Below are 19,356 nucleotides of genomic sequence, written 5' to 3' on the forward strand. Positions count from 1 at the left end.
TTCTTTGAGGCATGAGGCAGTCCTCTTTCTTTGGACATAGAGGCTGATCAGAAGAAATAAGGTTGTAATGTTAGCGGAGGTCATTGGCAGAGGTGTTGTGCCGGCGATTGCTCGTGAAACTGGGACCTCACCGTATGAAACATGCACTGGATCGGCTGAGTCATGCATGAAATAGCGAGATTCATGCATTAACGGGCATGATTCAAGCAATGGTCGGGAAGGAGGTCTTAGGGACTCCTGTGGCGGCACTGAACCACTAACGCTAGCCAGAGGCAGAGATCGAAGCCTCGGAGCAGGGGCAACGCGTAGCATTGGAGAGCGTTGCCCTACCGCAGAACGCTTTGGTGAGCGTCGCTTGGGCGATCGCTTACATAAAGCAACCCAGGCTGCGATGGGAGCAGGGGCAGCGTAATTGGACACTTCTCAGAGACTTGTCCATCGGAGGGTCCTTGTCCAGTCGTAGTTCGTCATGGAGAATGTCAAGATGTTGAGCGCCGCGTACATGTTGCGTGTGAGCGCCTACATTGTCCTCATGGAGAGGAACATCTAGATCCTGATCGTAGACGCCTATTTTGCGATATTGAGCGTCCCGCTCGTCATTGTGAGCATCGTAATCGTGAGCGTCTAGCTCATGAACCAGAGGGTTTAGCTCGTGATTGTGAGCTTTTAGCTCGAGAGTGAGAACGCCTTCTACAAGAAGAGCGCCTAGAACGTGATAACCTGCGGACTCTTGAGTGAGCACTGGGCTCTAAAAAAAATAACGTATTTGCGAGGAAGAGAGCCAAGATCATGATGACCTGCGATCTTTTACATGATCTTCATATCGTCACGGACGACGTCCTCAAAGTGATCCTCCAGAAGGACGAGAAAATGAAGTCTTGTCCATTTGATCAAGGAGCAGGAGGAATGCTGGTCGCTTGATGATCATTCCTAACATCCGCAGCAGGCGAGAGGCGCACACTCGCTGGAACCTTGCCTGTGGGAAGAAATAAAGGGCAACGGGTTAGGAAACAATGATGTTCCAGGATGGAGAGAGGACTCGTCGTCAGCAGGAGGCCGTTGGAGTGAAAGAGAGCAATTACCTCGTCCACGCTTGGAAGGGCCAGAAAAGAGCGAAAGATAGACGTCACAAACCAAACGACCTGGGCGAAGTATGTAGAAACTGGTGGCAAGGGGTCCCTCCGCGCACTACACTGAAGGAGTTGCAGCAGCACTTTCTTTGAAGGGGGAGCAGAAACCCCAAGAGACAGCCAAGCCTGCAACACATCTGCAAGTGGAAATCGTTCTCCCCCGGATTGAGGTGAAGGTGCTCCTCTAGGCGAAGCACCAACGCCCCCAATACCACGAGGTTGACAAGGAGTTAGTCGATCTGGGCTCCTATTCGATCACCCCCTGAGGAGGGCATGCAAGGAGGAGCTCCAGATAGAGATCTAAGTGTATGAGAAGAAGCCCAAGGTCTTTTTGCCCGAGGAAGACTCTGGGCGAGAAAGGTTTCACTTGGCTTTCTTCTTCCTGAGACACCCAAATTTCTACCACTCCCTACACTCGTCATAGGGCGAACCCTGCTCACAACGATGGCCCCTACAGGTCGGACACAAGGAGTGCAGGTCGGTCTCAACCAACCACATGAAAGTGCCGCGTCACCCTTGCGACCAGGACAGCTTCGTATAGGAGCGCCAAGGAAGAAGCGCAACACACTTCAAGGAGAAAAAGATTAGTATAAAGCAAGTTCTCTGAATGGCTAAGCCTGAGGAGGAGAGAGCAGAGACGTCCGTTCTTTACCAGCCAAAAGAAAAGTAATGTGGCTCACCTAGCTTTGAGTAAATATAGGTGGCTGGGTACTCACCAGCCACCCCTAACAAGTGGTTAGGTAGAGTTGCCACCTCGCACTTAAAGTTTAATGGCTACCTTCCAGCTTTGCCGAAAGAATATCCATAGAAATAACACCAGGTTTGTTAGGGTGGGAACACAAGATAATTGAGATAAAGCTAACATATTTACCAAAAATTTATTTCTAACTGTAGAACCACATTATTGTTGCTCTTTATAAGAGTCCTGCATCCTAAAAAAAAACTACTCATTTGCAACAAAAATTTGGGTAACATTCATTCAAAATCCACAGTATAAGGTGGGAAAATTACATTTTTGTATCCGAAATCAGGAGTTAGTTGAAACTGTAATTTTATCCAACAAAAATGACTAACAATATAGGTGCTTTGAGCTATACAATATTTAAAAATTCTAACATTAAGGAAATAATAAAAAAAATGCTAATAACATAAAGGAATGTGAACAGACATACCCATCCCCAATCGAGTAATGACGGTGTCCTATGTTGGGTTAGGAGAGAATATGAGGTTTTGATGTACTGTATACTAATGCCGGTGGTAAACAAAACAAAAACCTTGACTATTCACATTTTCCCAATATTTATCACAACCCTAAGGACTTTAATAAAGTAAAGTGTGATGGTTAAGATTCAAGTAAATAGAATAACTTCAATAAGTGTTGACACATTTCAGAGACCTCAGGGCTACCACCATAGGAACCTCTTGGGCTCAAGTGTCAAAACTCAGCACTTTTATTGACTATAACTAACCTGGGAGCCGTGGAGGGCTTTACAACTGACTGAATATCCATTCTGAATCAGTTTTCCCGTCCGAAATAACTGGAAAAGCGAAGAAGACATGGTCAATTAAGGCGGCACATTAAAAGGAAACTGAATTTCAACTTTTTTCGGTCCCTTTTTCCGACTCGAGCGCAGACGGTCGCCTGGTCAGTAGTAGTAGTCAGATCAGATCAGATTGACGTTGAGGCTTCGCCTTTGTAACAGCACCTCTTGTGTCTTTTAGTTTTGTGTTCCTTATTTTCACTAGTGTTTTCTCTTTTCCCTTACATCTGTTGTAGTACACTTTTCTTATTTTCAATATTTTCTTCACAAAAAAGGAATTTTCCTAGTTGGTAGTGGTAATTTTCTTCTAAAACTGTTTCATAAGAATGCTCAAATGATGACTGTGTCCCTTTGTTTGTAAATAAAAGTGGTATAGAGCATTTATTTACAGTAAAAAAATAAGGAATTTGAGAAATTATATACGAACTTGTTTAAAGAATTCGAACTAATCACAACAGAATAGACAGGTAATTAAGTCAGAGAAGGGAGGAATATAGAAAACAAGTATGAATTGCTTAGCATAAGATGAGAGCTTTAAACAAAATATCTGAAATGGAGAGTCAGTGGATGATGATAATAAATTGTTTAGTGAAATTTGTGAGAAAATAAAAAGATCAATAAATTATATTGAAGTAATAGAGCAAGTAATAACCTGGGAATGTTGTTGGTAAACAAACGAAAATTAAATAACTAAAGTTTGGAAGTCAACAGAGGAATTCCCATAAGGAATAATGTACTGCACTGTATATAAGATTATTAGAAAATTAATGTTGAATAAAATCAAAGAAAAAATGATGAGAAAACAAGAAAAAATTGCAAGTACTTTACCATTAGAGAAAAATTCCAATTATAAAGAGTTGGTGGTCTCTTTATAACACCATTAGATATGATAAACGACTAGTCATTATTATTATTATTATTATTATTATTATTATTATTATTATTATTATTATTATTATTATTATTATTATTATTATTATTATTATTATTATCACAGGCTAAGCTACAACCCTAGTTGGAAAAGCACGATGCTATAAGCCCAAGGACTCCAATTGGAGAAAATAGCCCAGTTAGAAAAGGAAACAAGGAAATAAATAAACTAACTACAAGAGAAGTTATGTGCAATCAAAATAAATTATTTTAAGAACAGTAACAGCATTGAATTAGGTTTTTATATATAAACAATAAGAATAAAAAAAGGAAAGAGAAAACTGTTCCTCAAGCAAAAGAACTCTACCCAAGACAGTGAAAGACCATGGTACAGAAGTTATGGCGCTACCCAAGACTATTATTATTATTATTATTATTATTATTATTATTATTATTATTATTATTATTATTATTATTATTATTATTATTATTATTATTAATGACTTAATTAATAAACTACAACTCTAGTTGAAAAAGCAGGACTCCAACAAGGATAATAACCCAGTGAAAAAAGGAAATAAGAAAACTACAAGAGAAGTAATTAACAATTAAAATAAATACTCTAAAAATAGTAACAACAATCAAATAAATTTCTTATAAAAAACTAAAATCTTTAAAAAAAAAAAAAGAGGAAGAGAAATAAGACGGAACTTTGTGGCCGACTGTACACTCAAGCAAGAGAACTCTACCCCAAATCAGTGACAGACCATAGTACAGAGGCTATGGTACTATCCAAGGCCAGAGAATAATGGCTTCTTTTCGTATTGTCCTTCTCTTAGAAGAACTGCTTACCATATCTAGTCTCTTCTACCCTTACCAAGAGGAAAGCTGCCATTGGATAGTTACAGCGCAGTACTTGATTCTTGAACGAAGAAAAATTGTTTGGTAATCTCAGTGTTGTCAGGTGTACGAGGACAGAAGAGATAGCGGAAATAATAGGCCAGACTATTCGATGTATACGTAAGCAAAGGGGAGAAAATGAGCAGTAAACAGAGAGGTCCGATGTAGTAGTCTGGCCAGCCAACCTAACTTATTATTATTATTATTATTATTATTATTATTATTATTATTATTATTATTATTATTATTATTATTATTATTATTATTACAAGCTAAGCTACAATAGTGTGCCCGAGTGTACTCTCAAGCAAGAGAACTCTGCCCTAAGGCAGTGGAAGACCATCTATTCCATGAGACAGAGACTATGGCACTACCCAAGATTAGAGAACAATTATTTGATTCTGGAGTGTCCTTCTCCTAGATGAGCTGCCTACCGTCGCTGAAGAGTTTCTTATATCCTTAGCAAGAGGAAATTAGCCAATGAACAATTACAGTGCAGTAGTTAACCCATTTAACGAAGAATTGTGTGGTAATCTCAGTGTTAGGTGTATGAGTACAGAGGAGAATGTGTAAAAAATAAGCCAGACTATTTGGTGTATGTGTAGGCAAGGAAAAATGAGCCGTAACCAGAGAGAGGAATCCAACATAGCACTGTGTGATATTGAATTTGGAGCAATTTCCTGAGTTATTTGTGACCTACAAATAAAGAAAAATAGGAAAAATTTAATCAAAGTACATGTGTCTCAATCGATTCAATAAATTTCTTATAACTATACAAGGAAAATAAGAGAAATGTAGTGTAAAAGAATATATACTTGATAATCAAAATGTTTTAAATGGAAGAACAGAATATCCAAGAACTAATTTTCTTGTTGGATCAAATGAGTAAAAAAATAAGAGCTTCCAAATATTAACAAGGTTCGTGATAATAAGGGGTAGCTTACAAACCTCATTTCTTTTGCAAGTGTAACATTATATTTTCTTCTCCCGTTTTAATTATTTTAAAGAGAGCATGTCCAGTTTATCTTTGTAAATTCTAAAATATTTAAAACATAAACACAATTCTTATAGTTTGTACTCTAATTTTACCTAAGTTTTATATACTGTAGAATCAAATTCAACTTTGGTTTACTTGCATTTTCCGAAATATTTTTGACAATAGCGAAAACTAAAATTTTTATTGTTCTGAATATTTAAGCATATGTTATATAAAATATATGTAAAACACAAAGAAAATGTATATCAATATTAAAGTTGTTAGAAAAATTATATGCGTTGCTTCAGTGGCCTTCTTCTATCTACAGGGCCAGTACCAACCCATATGTTCACATGACAAAAAATTTGTACCTCTTCATCAAGGAACATAGCATAGTAGAAGACCCTCAGCTTCTTCTATCTACAGAGCCAGTACCAACCCTTATGTTCACATGACAAAGAATTTGTACCTTTTCATCAAGGAACATAGCATAGTAGAAGACCCTCAGCTTCTTCTATCTACAGGGCCAGTACCAACCCTTATGTTCACATGACAAAGAATTTGTACCTCTTCATCAAGGAACATAGCATAGTAGAAGAACCTCAGCTTCTTCTATCTACAGGGCCAGTACCAACCCTTATGTTCACATGACAAAGAATTTATACCTCTTCATCAAGGAACATAGCATAGTAGAAGAACCTCAGCTTTTTCTATCTACAGAGCCAGTACCAACCCTTATGTTCACATGACAAAGAATTTATACCTCTTCTTCAAGGAACATAGCTTACTAGAAGACCCTCAGCTTCTTCTATCTACAGGGCCAGTACCAACCCTTATGTTCACATGACAAAGAATTTATACCTCTTCATCAAGGAACATAGCATAGTAGAAGACCCTCAGCTTCTTCTATCTACGGGGCCAGTACCAACCCTTACATTCACATGACAAAGAATTTGTACCTCTTCTTCAAGGAACATAGCTTACTAGAAGACCCTCAGCTTCTTCTATCTACAGAGCCAGTACCAACCCTTATGTTCACATGACAAAGAATTTATAACTCTTCATCAAGGAACATAGCATATTAGAAGAACCTTAGCTGCTTTTATCTACAGGGCCAGTACCAACCCATATGTTCACATGACAAAAAATTTGTACCTCTTCATCAAGGGACATAGCATAGTAGAAGAACCTTAACTTCTTCTATCTACAGAGCCAGTACCAACCCTTATGTTCACATGACAAAAAATTTGTACCTCTTCATCAAGGAACATAGCATAGTAGAAGACCCTCAGCTTCTTCTATCTACAGGGCCAGTACCAACCCTTATGTTGACATGACAAAGAATTTATACCTTTTCATCAAGGAACATAGCATAGTAGAAGACCCTCAGCTTCTTCTATCTACAGGGCCAGTACCAACCCTTATGTTGACATGACAAAGAATTTATACCTTTTCATCAAGGAACATAGCATAGTAGAAGAACCTCAGCTTCTTCTATCTACAGAGCCAGTACCAACCCTTATGTTCACATGACAAAAAATTTGTACCTCTTCATCAAGGAACATAGCATAGTAGAAGAACCTTAGTTTCTTCTATCTACAGAGCCCGTACCAACCCTTATGTTCACATGACAAAGAATTTGTACCTTTTCATCAAGGAACATAGCATAGTAGAAGACCCTCAGCTTCTTCTATCTACAGGGCCAGTACCAACCCTTATGTTGACATGACAAAGAATTTATACCTCTTCGTCAAGGAACATAGCATACTAGAAGAACCTCAGCTTCTTCTATCTACAGAGCCAGTACCAACCCTTACGTTCACATGACAAAGAATTTGTACCTCTTCTTCAAGGAACATAGCTTACTAGAAGACCCTCAGCTTCTTCTATCTACAGGGCCAGTACCAACCCTTATGTTCACATGACAAAGAATTTATACCTTTTCATCAAGGAACATAGCATAGTAGAAGAACCTTAGTTTCTTCTATCTACAGAGCCCGTACCAACCCTTATGTTCACATGACAAAGAATTTGTACCTTTTCATCAAGGAACATAGCATAGTAGAAGACCCTCAGCTTCTTCTATCTACAGGGCCAGTACCAACCCTTATGTTGACATGACAAAGAATTTATACCTCTTCGTCAAGGAACATAGCATACTAGAAGAACCTCAGCTTCTTCTATCTACAGAGCCAGTACCAACCCTTACGTTCACATGACAAAGAATTTGTACCTCTTCTTCAAGGAACATAGCTTACTAGAAGACCCTCAGCTTCTTCTATCTACAGAGCCAGTACCAACCCTTATGTTCACATGACAAAGAATTTATACCTTTTCATCAAGGAACATAGCATAGTAGAAGATCCTCAGCTTCTTCTATCTACAGGGCCAGTACCAACCCTTATGTTCACATGACAACGAATTTATACCTTTTCATCAAGGAACATAGCATACTAGAAGAACCTCAGCTTCTTCTATCTACAGAGCCAGTACCAACCCTTATGTTCAGATGACAAAGAATTTGTACCTCTTCTTCAAGGAACATAGCTTACTAGAAGACCCTCAGCTTCTTCTATCTACAGAGCCAGTACCAACCCTTATGTTCACATGACAAAGAATTTATACCTTTTCATCAAGGAACATAGCATACTAGAAGATCCTCAGCTTCTTCTATCTACAGGGCCAGTACCAACCCTTATGTTCAGATGACAAAGAATTTATACCTCTTCTTCAAGGAACATAGCATACTAGAAGACCCTCAGCTTCTTCTATCTACAGGGCCAGTACCAACCCTTATGTTCACATGACAACAAATTTATACCTTTTCATCAAGGAACATAGCATACTAGAAGAACCTCAGCTTCTTCTATCTACAGAGCCAGTACCAACCCTTATGTTCACATGACAAAGAATTTATACCTTTTCATCAAGGAACATAGCATACTAGAAGATCCTCAGCTTCTTCTATCTACAGGGCCAGTACCAACCATTACATTCACATGACAAAGAATTTGTACCTCTTCTTCAAGGAACATAGCTTACTAGAAGACCCTCAGCTTCTTCTATCTACAGAGCCAGTACCAACCCTTATGTTCACATGACAAAGAATTTATACCTCTTCATCAAGGAACATAGCATAGTAGAAGAACCTCAGCTTCTTCTATCTACAGGGCCAGTACCAACCCTTATGTTCACATGACAAAGAATTTATACCTCTTCATCAAGGAACATAGCATAGTAGAAGAACCTCAGCTTCTTCTATCTACAGAGCCAGTACCAACCCTTATGTTCACATGACAAAGAATTTATACCTCTTCATCAAGGAACATAGCATAGTAGAAGAACCTCAGCTTCTTCTATCTACAGGGCCAGTACCAACCCTTATGTTCACATGACAAAGAATTTATACCCCTTCATCAAGGAACATAGCATAGTAGAAGACCCTCAGCTTCTATCTACAGAGCCAGTACCAACCCTTATGTTTACATGACAAAGAATTTATACCTCTTCATCAAGGAACATAGCATAGTAGAAGACCCTCAGCTTCTTCTATCTACAGGGCCAGTACCAACCCTTATGTTCAGATGACAAAGAATTTATACCTCTTCATCAAGGAACATAGCATAGTAGAAGAACCTCAGCTTCTTCTATCTACAGGGCCAGTACCAACCCTTATGTTCACATGACAAAGAATTTATACCTCTTCATCAAGGAACATAGCATAGTAGAAGACCCTCAGCTTCTTCTATCTACAGGGCCAGTACCAACCCTTATGTTCACATGACAAAGAATTTATACCTTTTCATCAAGGAACATAGCATAGTAGAAGATCCTCAGCTTCTTCTATCTACAGGGCCAGTACCAACCCTTATGTTCACATGACAACGAATTTATACCTTTTCATCAAGGAACATAGCATACTAGAAGAACCTCAGCTTCTTCTATCTACAGAGCCAGTACCAACCCTTATGTTCAGATGACAAAGAATTTGTACCTCTTCTTCAAGGAACATAGCTTACTAGAAGACCCTCAGCTTCTTCTATCTACAGAGCCAGTACCAACCCTTATGTTCACATGACAAAGAATTTATACCTTTTCATCAAGGAACATAGCATACTAGAAGATCCTCAGCTTCTTCTATCTACAGGGCCAGTACCAACCCTTATGTTCAGATGACAAAGAATTTATACCTCTTCTTCAAGGAACATAGCATACTAGAAGACCCTCAGCTTCTTCTATCTACAGGGCCAGTACCAACCCTTATGTTCACATGACAACAAATTTATACCTTTTCATCAAGGAACATAGCATACTAGAAGAACCTCAGCTTCTTCTATCTACAGAGCCAGTACCAACCCTTATGTTCACATGACAAAGAATTTATACCTTTTCATCAAGGAACATAGCATACTAGAAGATCCTCAGCTTCTTCTATCTACAGGGCCAGTACCAACCCTTACATTCACATGACAAAGAATTTGTACCTCTTCTTCAAGGAACATAGCTTACTAGAAGACCCTCAGCTTCTTCTATCTACAGAGCCAGTACCAACCCTTATGTTCACATGACAAAGAATTTATACCTCTTCATCAAGGAACATAGCATAGTAGAAGAACCTCAGCTTCTTCTATCTACAGGGCCAGTACCAACCCTTATGTTCACATGACAAAGAATTTATACCTCTTCATCAAGGAACATAGCATAGTAGAAGAACCTCAGCTTCTTCTATCTACAGAGCCAGTACCAACCCTTATGTTCACATGACAAAGAATTTATACCTCTTCATCAAGGAACATAGCATAGTAGAAGAACCTCAGCTTCTTCTATCTACAGGGCCAGTACCAACCCTTATGTTCACATGACAAAGAATTTATACCCCTTCATCAAGGAACATAGCATAGTAGAAGACCCTCAGCTTCTATCTACAGAGCCAGTACCAACCCTTATGTTTACATGACAAAGAATTTATACCTCTTCATCAAGGAACATAGCATAGTAGAAGACCCTCAGCTTCTTCTATCTACAGGGCCAGTACCAACCCTTATGTTCAGATGACAAAGAATTTATACCTCTTCATCAAGGAACATAGCATAGTAGAAGAACCTCAGCTTCTTCTATCTACAGGGCCAGTACCAACCCTTATGTTCACATGACAAAGAATTTATACCTCTTCATCAAGGAACACAGCATACTAGAAGAACCTTAACTTCTTCTATCTACAGGGCCAGTACCAACCCTTATGTTCAGATGACAAAGAATTTGTACCTCTTCATCAAGGAACATAGCATAGTAGAAGAACCTCAGCTTCTTCTATCTACAGGGCCAGTACCAACCCTTATGTTCACATGACAAAGAATTTGTACCTCTTCATCAAGGAACATAGCATAGTAGAAGAACCTCAGCTTCTTCTATCTACAGGGCCAGTACCAACCCTTATGTTCACATGACAAAGAATTTATACCTCTTCATCAAGGAACATAGCGTAGTAGAAGAACCTCAGCTTCTTCTATCTACAGGGCCAGTACCAACCCTTATGTTCAGATGACAAAGAATTTGTACCTCTTCATCAAGGAACATAGCGTAGTAGAAGAACCTCAGCTTCTTCTATCTACAGGGCCAGTACCAACCCTTATGTTCACATGACAAAGAATTTATACCTCTTCATCAAGGAACATAGCATAGTAGAAGAACCTTAGCTTCTTCTATCTACAGGGCCAGTACCAACCCTTATGTTCACATGACAAAGAATTTATACCTCTTCATCAAGGAACATAGCATAGTAGAAGAACCTCAGCTTCTTCTATCTACAGAGCCAGTACCAACCCTTATGTTGACATGACAAAGAATTTGTACCTCTTCATCAAGGAACATAGCATAGTAGAAGAACCTCAGCTTCTTCTATCTACAGGGCCAGTACCAACCCTTATGTTGACATGACAAAGAATTTGTACCTCTTCATCAAGGAACATAGCATACTAGAAGACCCTCAGCTTCTATCTACAGAGCCAATACCAACCCTTATGTTCACATGACAAAGAATTTATACCTCTTCATCAAGGAACATAGCGTAGTAGAAGAACCTCAGCTTCTTCTATCTACAGGGCCAGTACCAACCCTTATGTTCAGATGACAAAGAATTTGTACCTCTTCATCAAGGAACATAGCGTAGTAGAAGAACCTCAGCTTCTTCTATCTACAGGGCCAGTACTAACCCTTATGTTCACATGACAAAGAATTTGTACCTCTTCATCAAGGAACATAGCGTAGTAGAAGAACCTCAGCTTCTTCTATCTACAGGGCCAGTACCAACCCTTATGTTCACATGACAAAGAATTTATACCTCTTCATCAAGGAACAAAGCGTAGTAGAAGAACCTCAGCTTCTTCTATCTACAGGGCCAGTACCAACCCTTATGTTGACATGACAAAGAATTTGTACCTCTTCATCAAGGAACATAGCATAGTAGAAGAACCTCAGCTTCTTCTATCTACAGGGCCAGTACCAACCCTTATGTTCACATGACAAAGAATTTATACCTCTTCATCAAGGAACATAGCGTAGTAGAAGAACCTCAGCTTCTTCTATCTACAGGGCCAGTACCAACCCTTATGTTCACATGACAAAGAATTTATACCTCTTCATCAAGGAACATAGCATAGTAGAAGAACCTCAGCTTCTTCTATCTACAGGGCCAGTACCAACCCTTATGTTCAGATGACAAAGAATTTGTACCTCTTCATCAAGGAACATAGCATAGTAGAAGAACCTCAGCTTCTTCTATCTACAGGGCCAGTACTAACCCTTATGTTCAGATGACAAAGAATTTGTACCTCTTCATCAAGTAACATAGCATAGTAGAAGAACCTCAGCTTCTTCTATCTACAGGGCCAGTACCAACCCTTATGTTCAGATGACAAAGAATTTGTACCTCTTCATCAAGGAACATAGCGTAGTAGAAGAACCTCAGCTTCTTCTATCTACAGGGCCAGTACCAACCCTTATGTTCAGATGACAAAGAATTTGTACCTCTTCATCAAGGAACATAGCGTAGTAGAAGAACCTCAGCTTCTTCTATCTACAGGGCCAGTACCAACCCTTATGTTCACATGACAAAGAATTTGTACCTCTTTATCAAGGAACATAGCATAGTAGAAGAACCTCAGCTTCTTCTATCTACATGGCCAGTACCAACCCTTATGTTCAGATGACAAAGAATTTGTACCTCTTCATCAAGGAACATAGCATACTAGAAGACCCTCAGCTTCTATCTACAGAGCCAGTACCAACCCTTATGTTCACATGACAAAGAATTTGTACCTCTTCATCAAGGAACATAGCATAGTAGAAGAACCTCAGCTTCTTCTATCTACATGGCCAGTACCAACCCTTATGTTCAGATGACAAAGAATTTGTACCTCCTCATCAAGGAACATAGCATACTAGAAGACCCTCAGCTTCTATCTACAGAGCCAGTACCAACCCTTATGTTCAGATGACAAAGAATTTGTACCTCTTCATCAAGGAACATAGTATAGTAGAAGAACCTCAGCTTCTTCTATCTACATGGCCAGTACCAACCCTTATGTTCAGATGACAAAGAATTTGTACCTCTTCATCAAGGAACATAGCATAGTAGAAGAACCTCAGCTTCTTCTATCTACATGGCCAGTACCAACCCTTATGTTCAGATGACAAAGAATTTGTACCTCTTCTTCAAGGAACATAGCATAGTAGAAGAATCTCAGCTTCTTCTATCTACAGGGCCAGTACCAACCCTTATGTTCAGATGACAAAGAATTTGTACCTCTTCATCAAGGAACATAGCATACTAGAAGACCCTCAGCTTCTATCTACAGAGCCAGTACCAACCCTTATGTTCACATGACAAAGAATTTGTACCTCTTCATCAAGGAACATAGCATACTAGAAGACCCTCAGCTTCTTCTATCTACAGAGCCAATACCAACCCTTATGTTCACATGACAAAGAATTTGTACCTCTTCATCAAGGAACATAGCATACTAGAAGACCCTCAGCTTCTATCTACAGAGCCAATACCAACCCTTATGTTCACATGACAAAGAATTTATACCTCTTCATCAAGGAACATAGTATAGTAGAAGAACCTCAGCTTCTTCTATCTACAGGGCCAGTACCAACCCTTATGTTCACATGACAAAGAATTTGTAACTCTTCATCAAGGAACATAGCATAGTAGAAGAACCTCAGCTTCTTCTATCTACAGGGCCAGTACCAACCCTTATGTTCACATGACAAAGAATTTGTACCTCTTCATCAAGGAACATAGCATAGTAGAAGAACCTCAGCTTCTTCTATCTACAGGGCCAGTACCAACCCTTATGTTCAGATGACAAAGAATTTATACCTCTTCTTCAAGGAACATAGCATAGTAGAAGAATCTCAGCTTCTTCTATCTACAGGGCCAGTACCAACCCTTATGTTCAGATGACAAAGAATTTGTACCTCTTCATCAAGGAACATAGCATACTAGAAGACCCTCAGCTTCTATCTACAGAGCCAGTACCAACCCTTATGTTCACATGACAAAGAATTTGTACCTCTTCATCAAGGAACATAGCATACTAGAAGACCCTCAGCTTCTTCTATCTACAGAGCCAATACCAACCCTTATGTTCACATGACAAAGAATTTGTACCTCTTCATCAAGGAACATAGCATACTAGAAGACCCTCAGCTTCTATCTACAGAGCCAATACCAACCCTTATGTTCACATGACAAAGAATTTATACCTCTTCATCAAGGAACACAGCATAGTAGAAGAACCTTAACTTCTTCTATCTACAGGGCCAGTACCAACCCTTATGTTCAGATGACAAAGAATTTGTACCTCTTCATCAAGGAACATAGTATAGTAGAAGAACCTCAGCTTCTTCTATCTACAGGGCCAGTACCAACCCTTATGTTCACTTGACAAAGAATTTATACCTCCTCATCAAGGAACATAGCTCAGCCTCTTTTATCTACAGAGCTAGTCTTCTTTGTGTACATCTTTTCCCACATAGCTTACTAGAAGAACCTCAGCTTTTTTTATCCTTCTTTCATTCCCATGTAGTTTTTTTTGTAATTCTAGGAAGAATTCTCTCATAAACATTTATTATATACTTGGCCATCTCCAATCATAACTCAATCATGAAATGTAGTTCTGAATCCAACAAAATTTCTTGAGGGACCCTTTGAGGATATGACTGCATACTAGAAAAAGCTAAGGTTTTACCCTCTGCAGGGCCAGTCTTCTAGATTATTCCAACAGAGCAACCATAAGGTTGACATCCGGAAGAATAGATCTAGAAATCCGACCATTTGTTCATATGACGAAGGCTTGTACCACTCCATCATGGAACTGTTGCATACCGGAAGAAGCTCATCTTTTTCTCTCTGCAGTGCACATCCTCTAGGTTACTCCAACAGAATTGTGTCTTTGTTGTACTCTAGTTGAACTCCTTCTATTCTGGAACGCAATTCTTTTTTCATTCACAAGTAGTTTTTTTTTTAGATTTTTTTTTCTAATTTTTTTTCTATGTAATTGTAGGAAGAATTCTCTTATTAACATCTATTATATACTTGGCCATCTTTTTCCAATCATAACTCACTCATGAAATGTAGTTTTAAATCCAACAAAATTTCTTTAGGCACCCTTTGAGGATATGACTGCATACTAGAAAAAGCTAAGCTTTTTCCCTCTGCAGGGCCAGTCTTCTAGATTATTCCAACAGAGCAACCATAAGGTTGACATCCGGAAGAATAGATCTAGAAATCCGACCATATGTTCACATGACAAAGGCCTGTACCACTCCATCATGGAACCGTTGCATACTAGAAGAAGCTCATCTTTTTCCCTCTGCAGTGCACATGCTCTAGGTTACGCCAACAGAATGGTTTCTTATTGTATACTTTTAGATTTTGCTTTTTCATTTCTACTATTAAACAAAATCATATTTACTCTTCAAAGTTCTCTTCTTTGATAACATCTTGTAAGATATTTCTAATCTTAGCTTTTTGTTTGCGTCCCATTGCCTTAACCTTTATAATTTCTTCATAAGCTTTACAATTACTAGTAGAATCTCCTTGTGTTCCTGAGCTATTTGCTTCTGGGTAGTCTTGAAGTTCCTTTTCAATGTTCTCACTTTTCCTTTTAAGATTCTCTCTCAAGTCTGGAGATTGCCCAAGAAGATGGCCTTCATTTTCTGTGTTTTCTTGTAACATATTTTCAAAATACTGGATAAGGTTTTCTAATATTTGGCTTTTTATTGCCTTATGATATTCATTTTTCTTTTCCATTTTGTCTCCTTTCAGTGCATTTTCATAGAGTTCAGTATGATGATGAACTAGGCCTGTTTTCTCAGGTGCCATTTCCTGTTGTAATACTTTTCTTATGTGGGCCAAGGCCTTATCTTTAGTGGTCCTCCTAAGATGGTTTCTGAAGTCCCGAGGTTGTCCACGAAGATGGCCTTCTTTTAAGTTTGCTCGTATGACATTTTCAAAATTCTGGATATGCCTCTTCACATTGCCTTTTTCTATTACTTCATGAATAACCTTCTTTATCTTTTCTATTTTCTCATCTTTCAGAGCCTTTTCCCATATTTGAACAAGAGCGTATACTAAGCCTCTGTTTTCTGGAAAGACCTCCTCCATTGCAATTCGTCTAATCTTTAAAAAGGCTCTGTCGTTTGCTTTCCTCCTAAGATCAGCTGTTTGTTTTCGTCCCATTGCCTTAACCTTTATAATTTCTTCATAATCTTCACAATTACTAGCAGAATCTCCTTGTGTTCCTGAGCTATTTGCTTCTGGGTAGTCTTGAAGTTCCTTTTCAATGTTCTCACTTTTCCTTTTAAGATTCTCTCTCAAGTCTGGAGATTGCCCAAGAAGATGGCCTTCATTTTCTGTTTTCGCTCGTAACATATTTTCAAAATACTGGATAAGGTTTTCTATTTGGCTTTTTATTGCCTTATGATATTCATTTTTGTTTTCCATTTTGTCTTCTTTCAGTGCATTTTCATAGAGTTCAGTAAGATGATGAACTAGGCCTGTTTTCTCAGGCGCCATTTCCTCTTGTACTAATTTTCTTATGTGGGCCAAGGCCTTATCTTTAGTGGTCCTCCTAAGATGGTTTCTGAAGTCCCAAGGTTGTCCACGTAGATCGCCTTCTTTTAAGTTTCGTCGTATGACATTTTCAAAATTGTGGATATGCCTCTTGACATTGCCTTTTTCTTTGACTTCATGAATAACCTTCTTTACCTTTTCTATTTTCTCATCTTTCAGAGCCTTTTCCCATAGCTCAACAAGGGCATATACTATGCCTCTCTTTTCTGGAATGACCTCCTCCATTGCAATTTGTCTAATCTTTAAAAAGGCTCTGTCTTTAGCTTTCCTCCTAAGATCAGCTGTTTGGTTCCGTCCCATTACCTTTATCTTTATAATTTCTTCATAATCATCACTATTACAAGCAGAATCTCCTTGTGTTCCTGAGCTATTTGCTGCTTGGTAGTCGTGAAGTTCCTTTTCAATGTTCTCACTTTTCCTTTTAAGATTCTCTCTCAAGCCTGGAGATTGTCTAAGAAGATGGCCTTCATTTTCTGTGTTTTCTTCTGATAATTCCTCTTGTATTATTTGTGTTATCCTTACCATAGCAATATCCTTAGCTTTCCTATTAGGATTTTTTCTTAAGTCTGCAGATTGTCCACGAAGATCGCCTTTTTCCTTTTTGTTTTCTCGTATAATATTTTCAAGAAGATGGCCTTCTTCCCTAATATTTCCTCTTATGATATTTTCAAAATACTGGATACGCCTTTTTACGATGCCTTCTTCTATTTCTTCATGTTTAACCTTATTTTTCCTTTCTTTTTTGTCATCTTCCAGAGTCTCTTCCTGTAGCTGAACAGGAGCATATACTATGTCATTTTTTTCTTGTGATATTTCATCCTCTGCAATTTGTCTGATTCTAACTAAGGCTACATCTTTTGCTTTCCTCCTAAGATACTTTCTATCGTCCTGAGATTTTCCTTTAAGATCATCTTTTTGTTCCCGATTTCTATTGTGATCTGCGTCATTTCTAATCATTTCTTCATATTTCATAACATGATACTTTAACCTTTCGTCATTTTCTAGTGGACTTCTTTTTTGAATTCCTACAATTGTAGCTAAGGCCTCTTGTTTGGCCTCCCTCTTTGCATTCATTTTGATTGCAAGACAATCCAGTTTGCTATTCCTCTCCTCTTTTACATCGAATTTAATCTTTTCTTCATATTCCAGAACAAGTTTCCTCACTTTTCCTTTGTTTTCAAATGAAGGAGTTTTATCAAGTTTCCTATACATATCATTAACGGGTCCTTCATATGATTTTTCATTCTGTCGTTTAATCTTGGAGATAATTTCTTTCTCCTTTATGGAATTCTCATATTCTTGAATTCGTACAATTCTAGCTAAGGCCACTTCTTTGGCCTCCCTTGTTGGATTCCTTCTGATTCCAAGACAATCCAGTTTGCTATCCTTTGTCATTTGACCATCGCCTTTAATCTTTTCTTCATATTGCAGAACAAGTTTCCTCACTTTTCCTCTGTTTTCAAGTGAATGGCTTCTTTCTTGGTCCGCCATTTTCTGCATTTTTTCAAATTTTTCAACCAAATCATTGACGATTCCTGATTGTGGGTTTTTACTCTTTTGCTTCATCAAAGAGACCCTGTTTCGTTCCATAGCGGAACTATAACGGCATACGCAATTAATTCCCGAATAACCATTGTTATCCTGATTAATGATTACAAATCCATTAACTTTGGTATTCAAAGCTACTCCATAATTACAACAACACATTTTGTTAAAATTCACCATTTCTGTTAATACCTTTCCTTCATCTTGTTTTTGGCCTATTTTGAAAAAAAATGGTAACTTGATCTGGAGACACTCTGGGAGACTCCGAGAAGTCTTCAAAACTAAACACTGATCCTGGAGCTCAGCATGTATTCGGAGAATCTGAGAATGTCTTTCAGAACAAAACACAGATCTCTGAGCTGGATTCGCGATCAGACGAAAGATTTATTTTTTCAATTTTTCATGATATCGACAGATCACAAAACTATCTTTTTTAGGCCTATGTCTACTACAATCGGCTTCTAAAATCATTTACAATAGGATGACATAAATGAGAAGTAAAGACTATTTTCTAAAATTAGGATTTTATTCATTGGAGCTACATAAAGGGTAGTACAATAAGAATTTCAATACAAAACCGAAATATTTGTGAAGAATTCCTGAAGACTTACAGAATCTTTCACGGAGTCTTCAGAAGACCGCAAGTTCCGCTAAATTCGCCCCAGACAACGTCTCCTTTCCATTCGGGTTTCAGTCTTCCTTGGATTCTCGACGCTTTCCAAAATCATCCTCTGTTCTTCCAGTTTCCTTACTGATAGTCAATCGTTTTCGAACTCTCATTACATATTTTTTCCATCCTCTTCCTGAATCCTTTCAGGAATGGCGTTCTTGGGAATTTTGACTCTTCAGTCGCGTTGAAGATGAAGCTCTCCAAAGAATTCTCGAAGATGACCATCGAAGGAAAGCAGAAGCCGCAGTCGGTCCAAACTTGTTTTTCTGTAGTGCCTAAATTCGTCTGCAACGCTTCGAACGGATTTCAGTTCAATATAAAGGGTAGCTCGATAGAAATTTCGATAATTTGAAAAAAAAAAAAAAAAAACATCCGAATATTAGTGGAAAAATAATTTATGCATCTGGAAATTTACAAAAGAAATATTTCGATCAATAACTATAGGTCTCTCTCTCTCTCTCTCTCTCTCTCTCTCTCTCTCTCTCTCTCTCTCTCTCTCTCTCTCTCTCTCTCTCTCTTTCTCTCTCTCTCTCCTTTTATATACACACGCACTCACGCAAATTATATATATATATATATAT

General features: G+C 38.3%; 2 protein-coding genes across 2 annotated transcripts in view; both read right to left on the reverse strand.

Annotated features, from left to right (window-relative positions):
- The window catches only part of LOC137656852 (small ribosomal subunit protein uS9m-like), a 104,661-nt gene extending 101,875 nt beyond the window's left edge, over positions 1-2,786 (reverse strand). The window contains exon 1 of the mRNA XM_068391208.1: positions 2,600-2,786. Coding sequence (XP_068247309.1) covers positions 2,600-2,689 — 90 coding nt within the window. The 5' untranslated portion in view covers positions 2,690-2,786. The remainder of the gene's footprint in view (positions 1-2,599) is intronic.
- Positions 2,787-15,396: 12,610 nt separating this feature from the next.
- LOC137656413 (putative autophagy-related protein 11) lies at positions 15,397-18,267 on the reverse strand. Its single transcript, XM_068390590.1, has one exon. It carries the CDS (start codon positions 18,265-18,267, stop codon positions 15,397-15,399), a length of 2,871 nt encoding a protein of 956 aa, XP_068246691.1.
- Between the last annotated feature and the right edge of the window lie 1,089 nt (positions 18,268-19,356).

Source organism: Palaemon carinicauda, chromosome 17 (assembly GCF_036898095.1).
Source record: "Palaemon carinicauda isolate YSFRI2023 chromosome 17, ASM3689809v2, whole genome shotgun sequence".
Taxonomy (NCBI): Eukaryota; Metazoa; Arthropoda; class Malacostraca; order Decapoda; family Palaemonidae; genus Palaemon; species Palaemon carinicauda.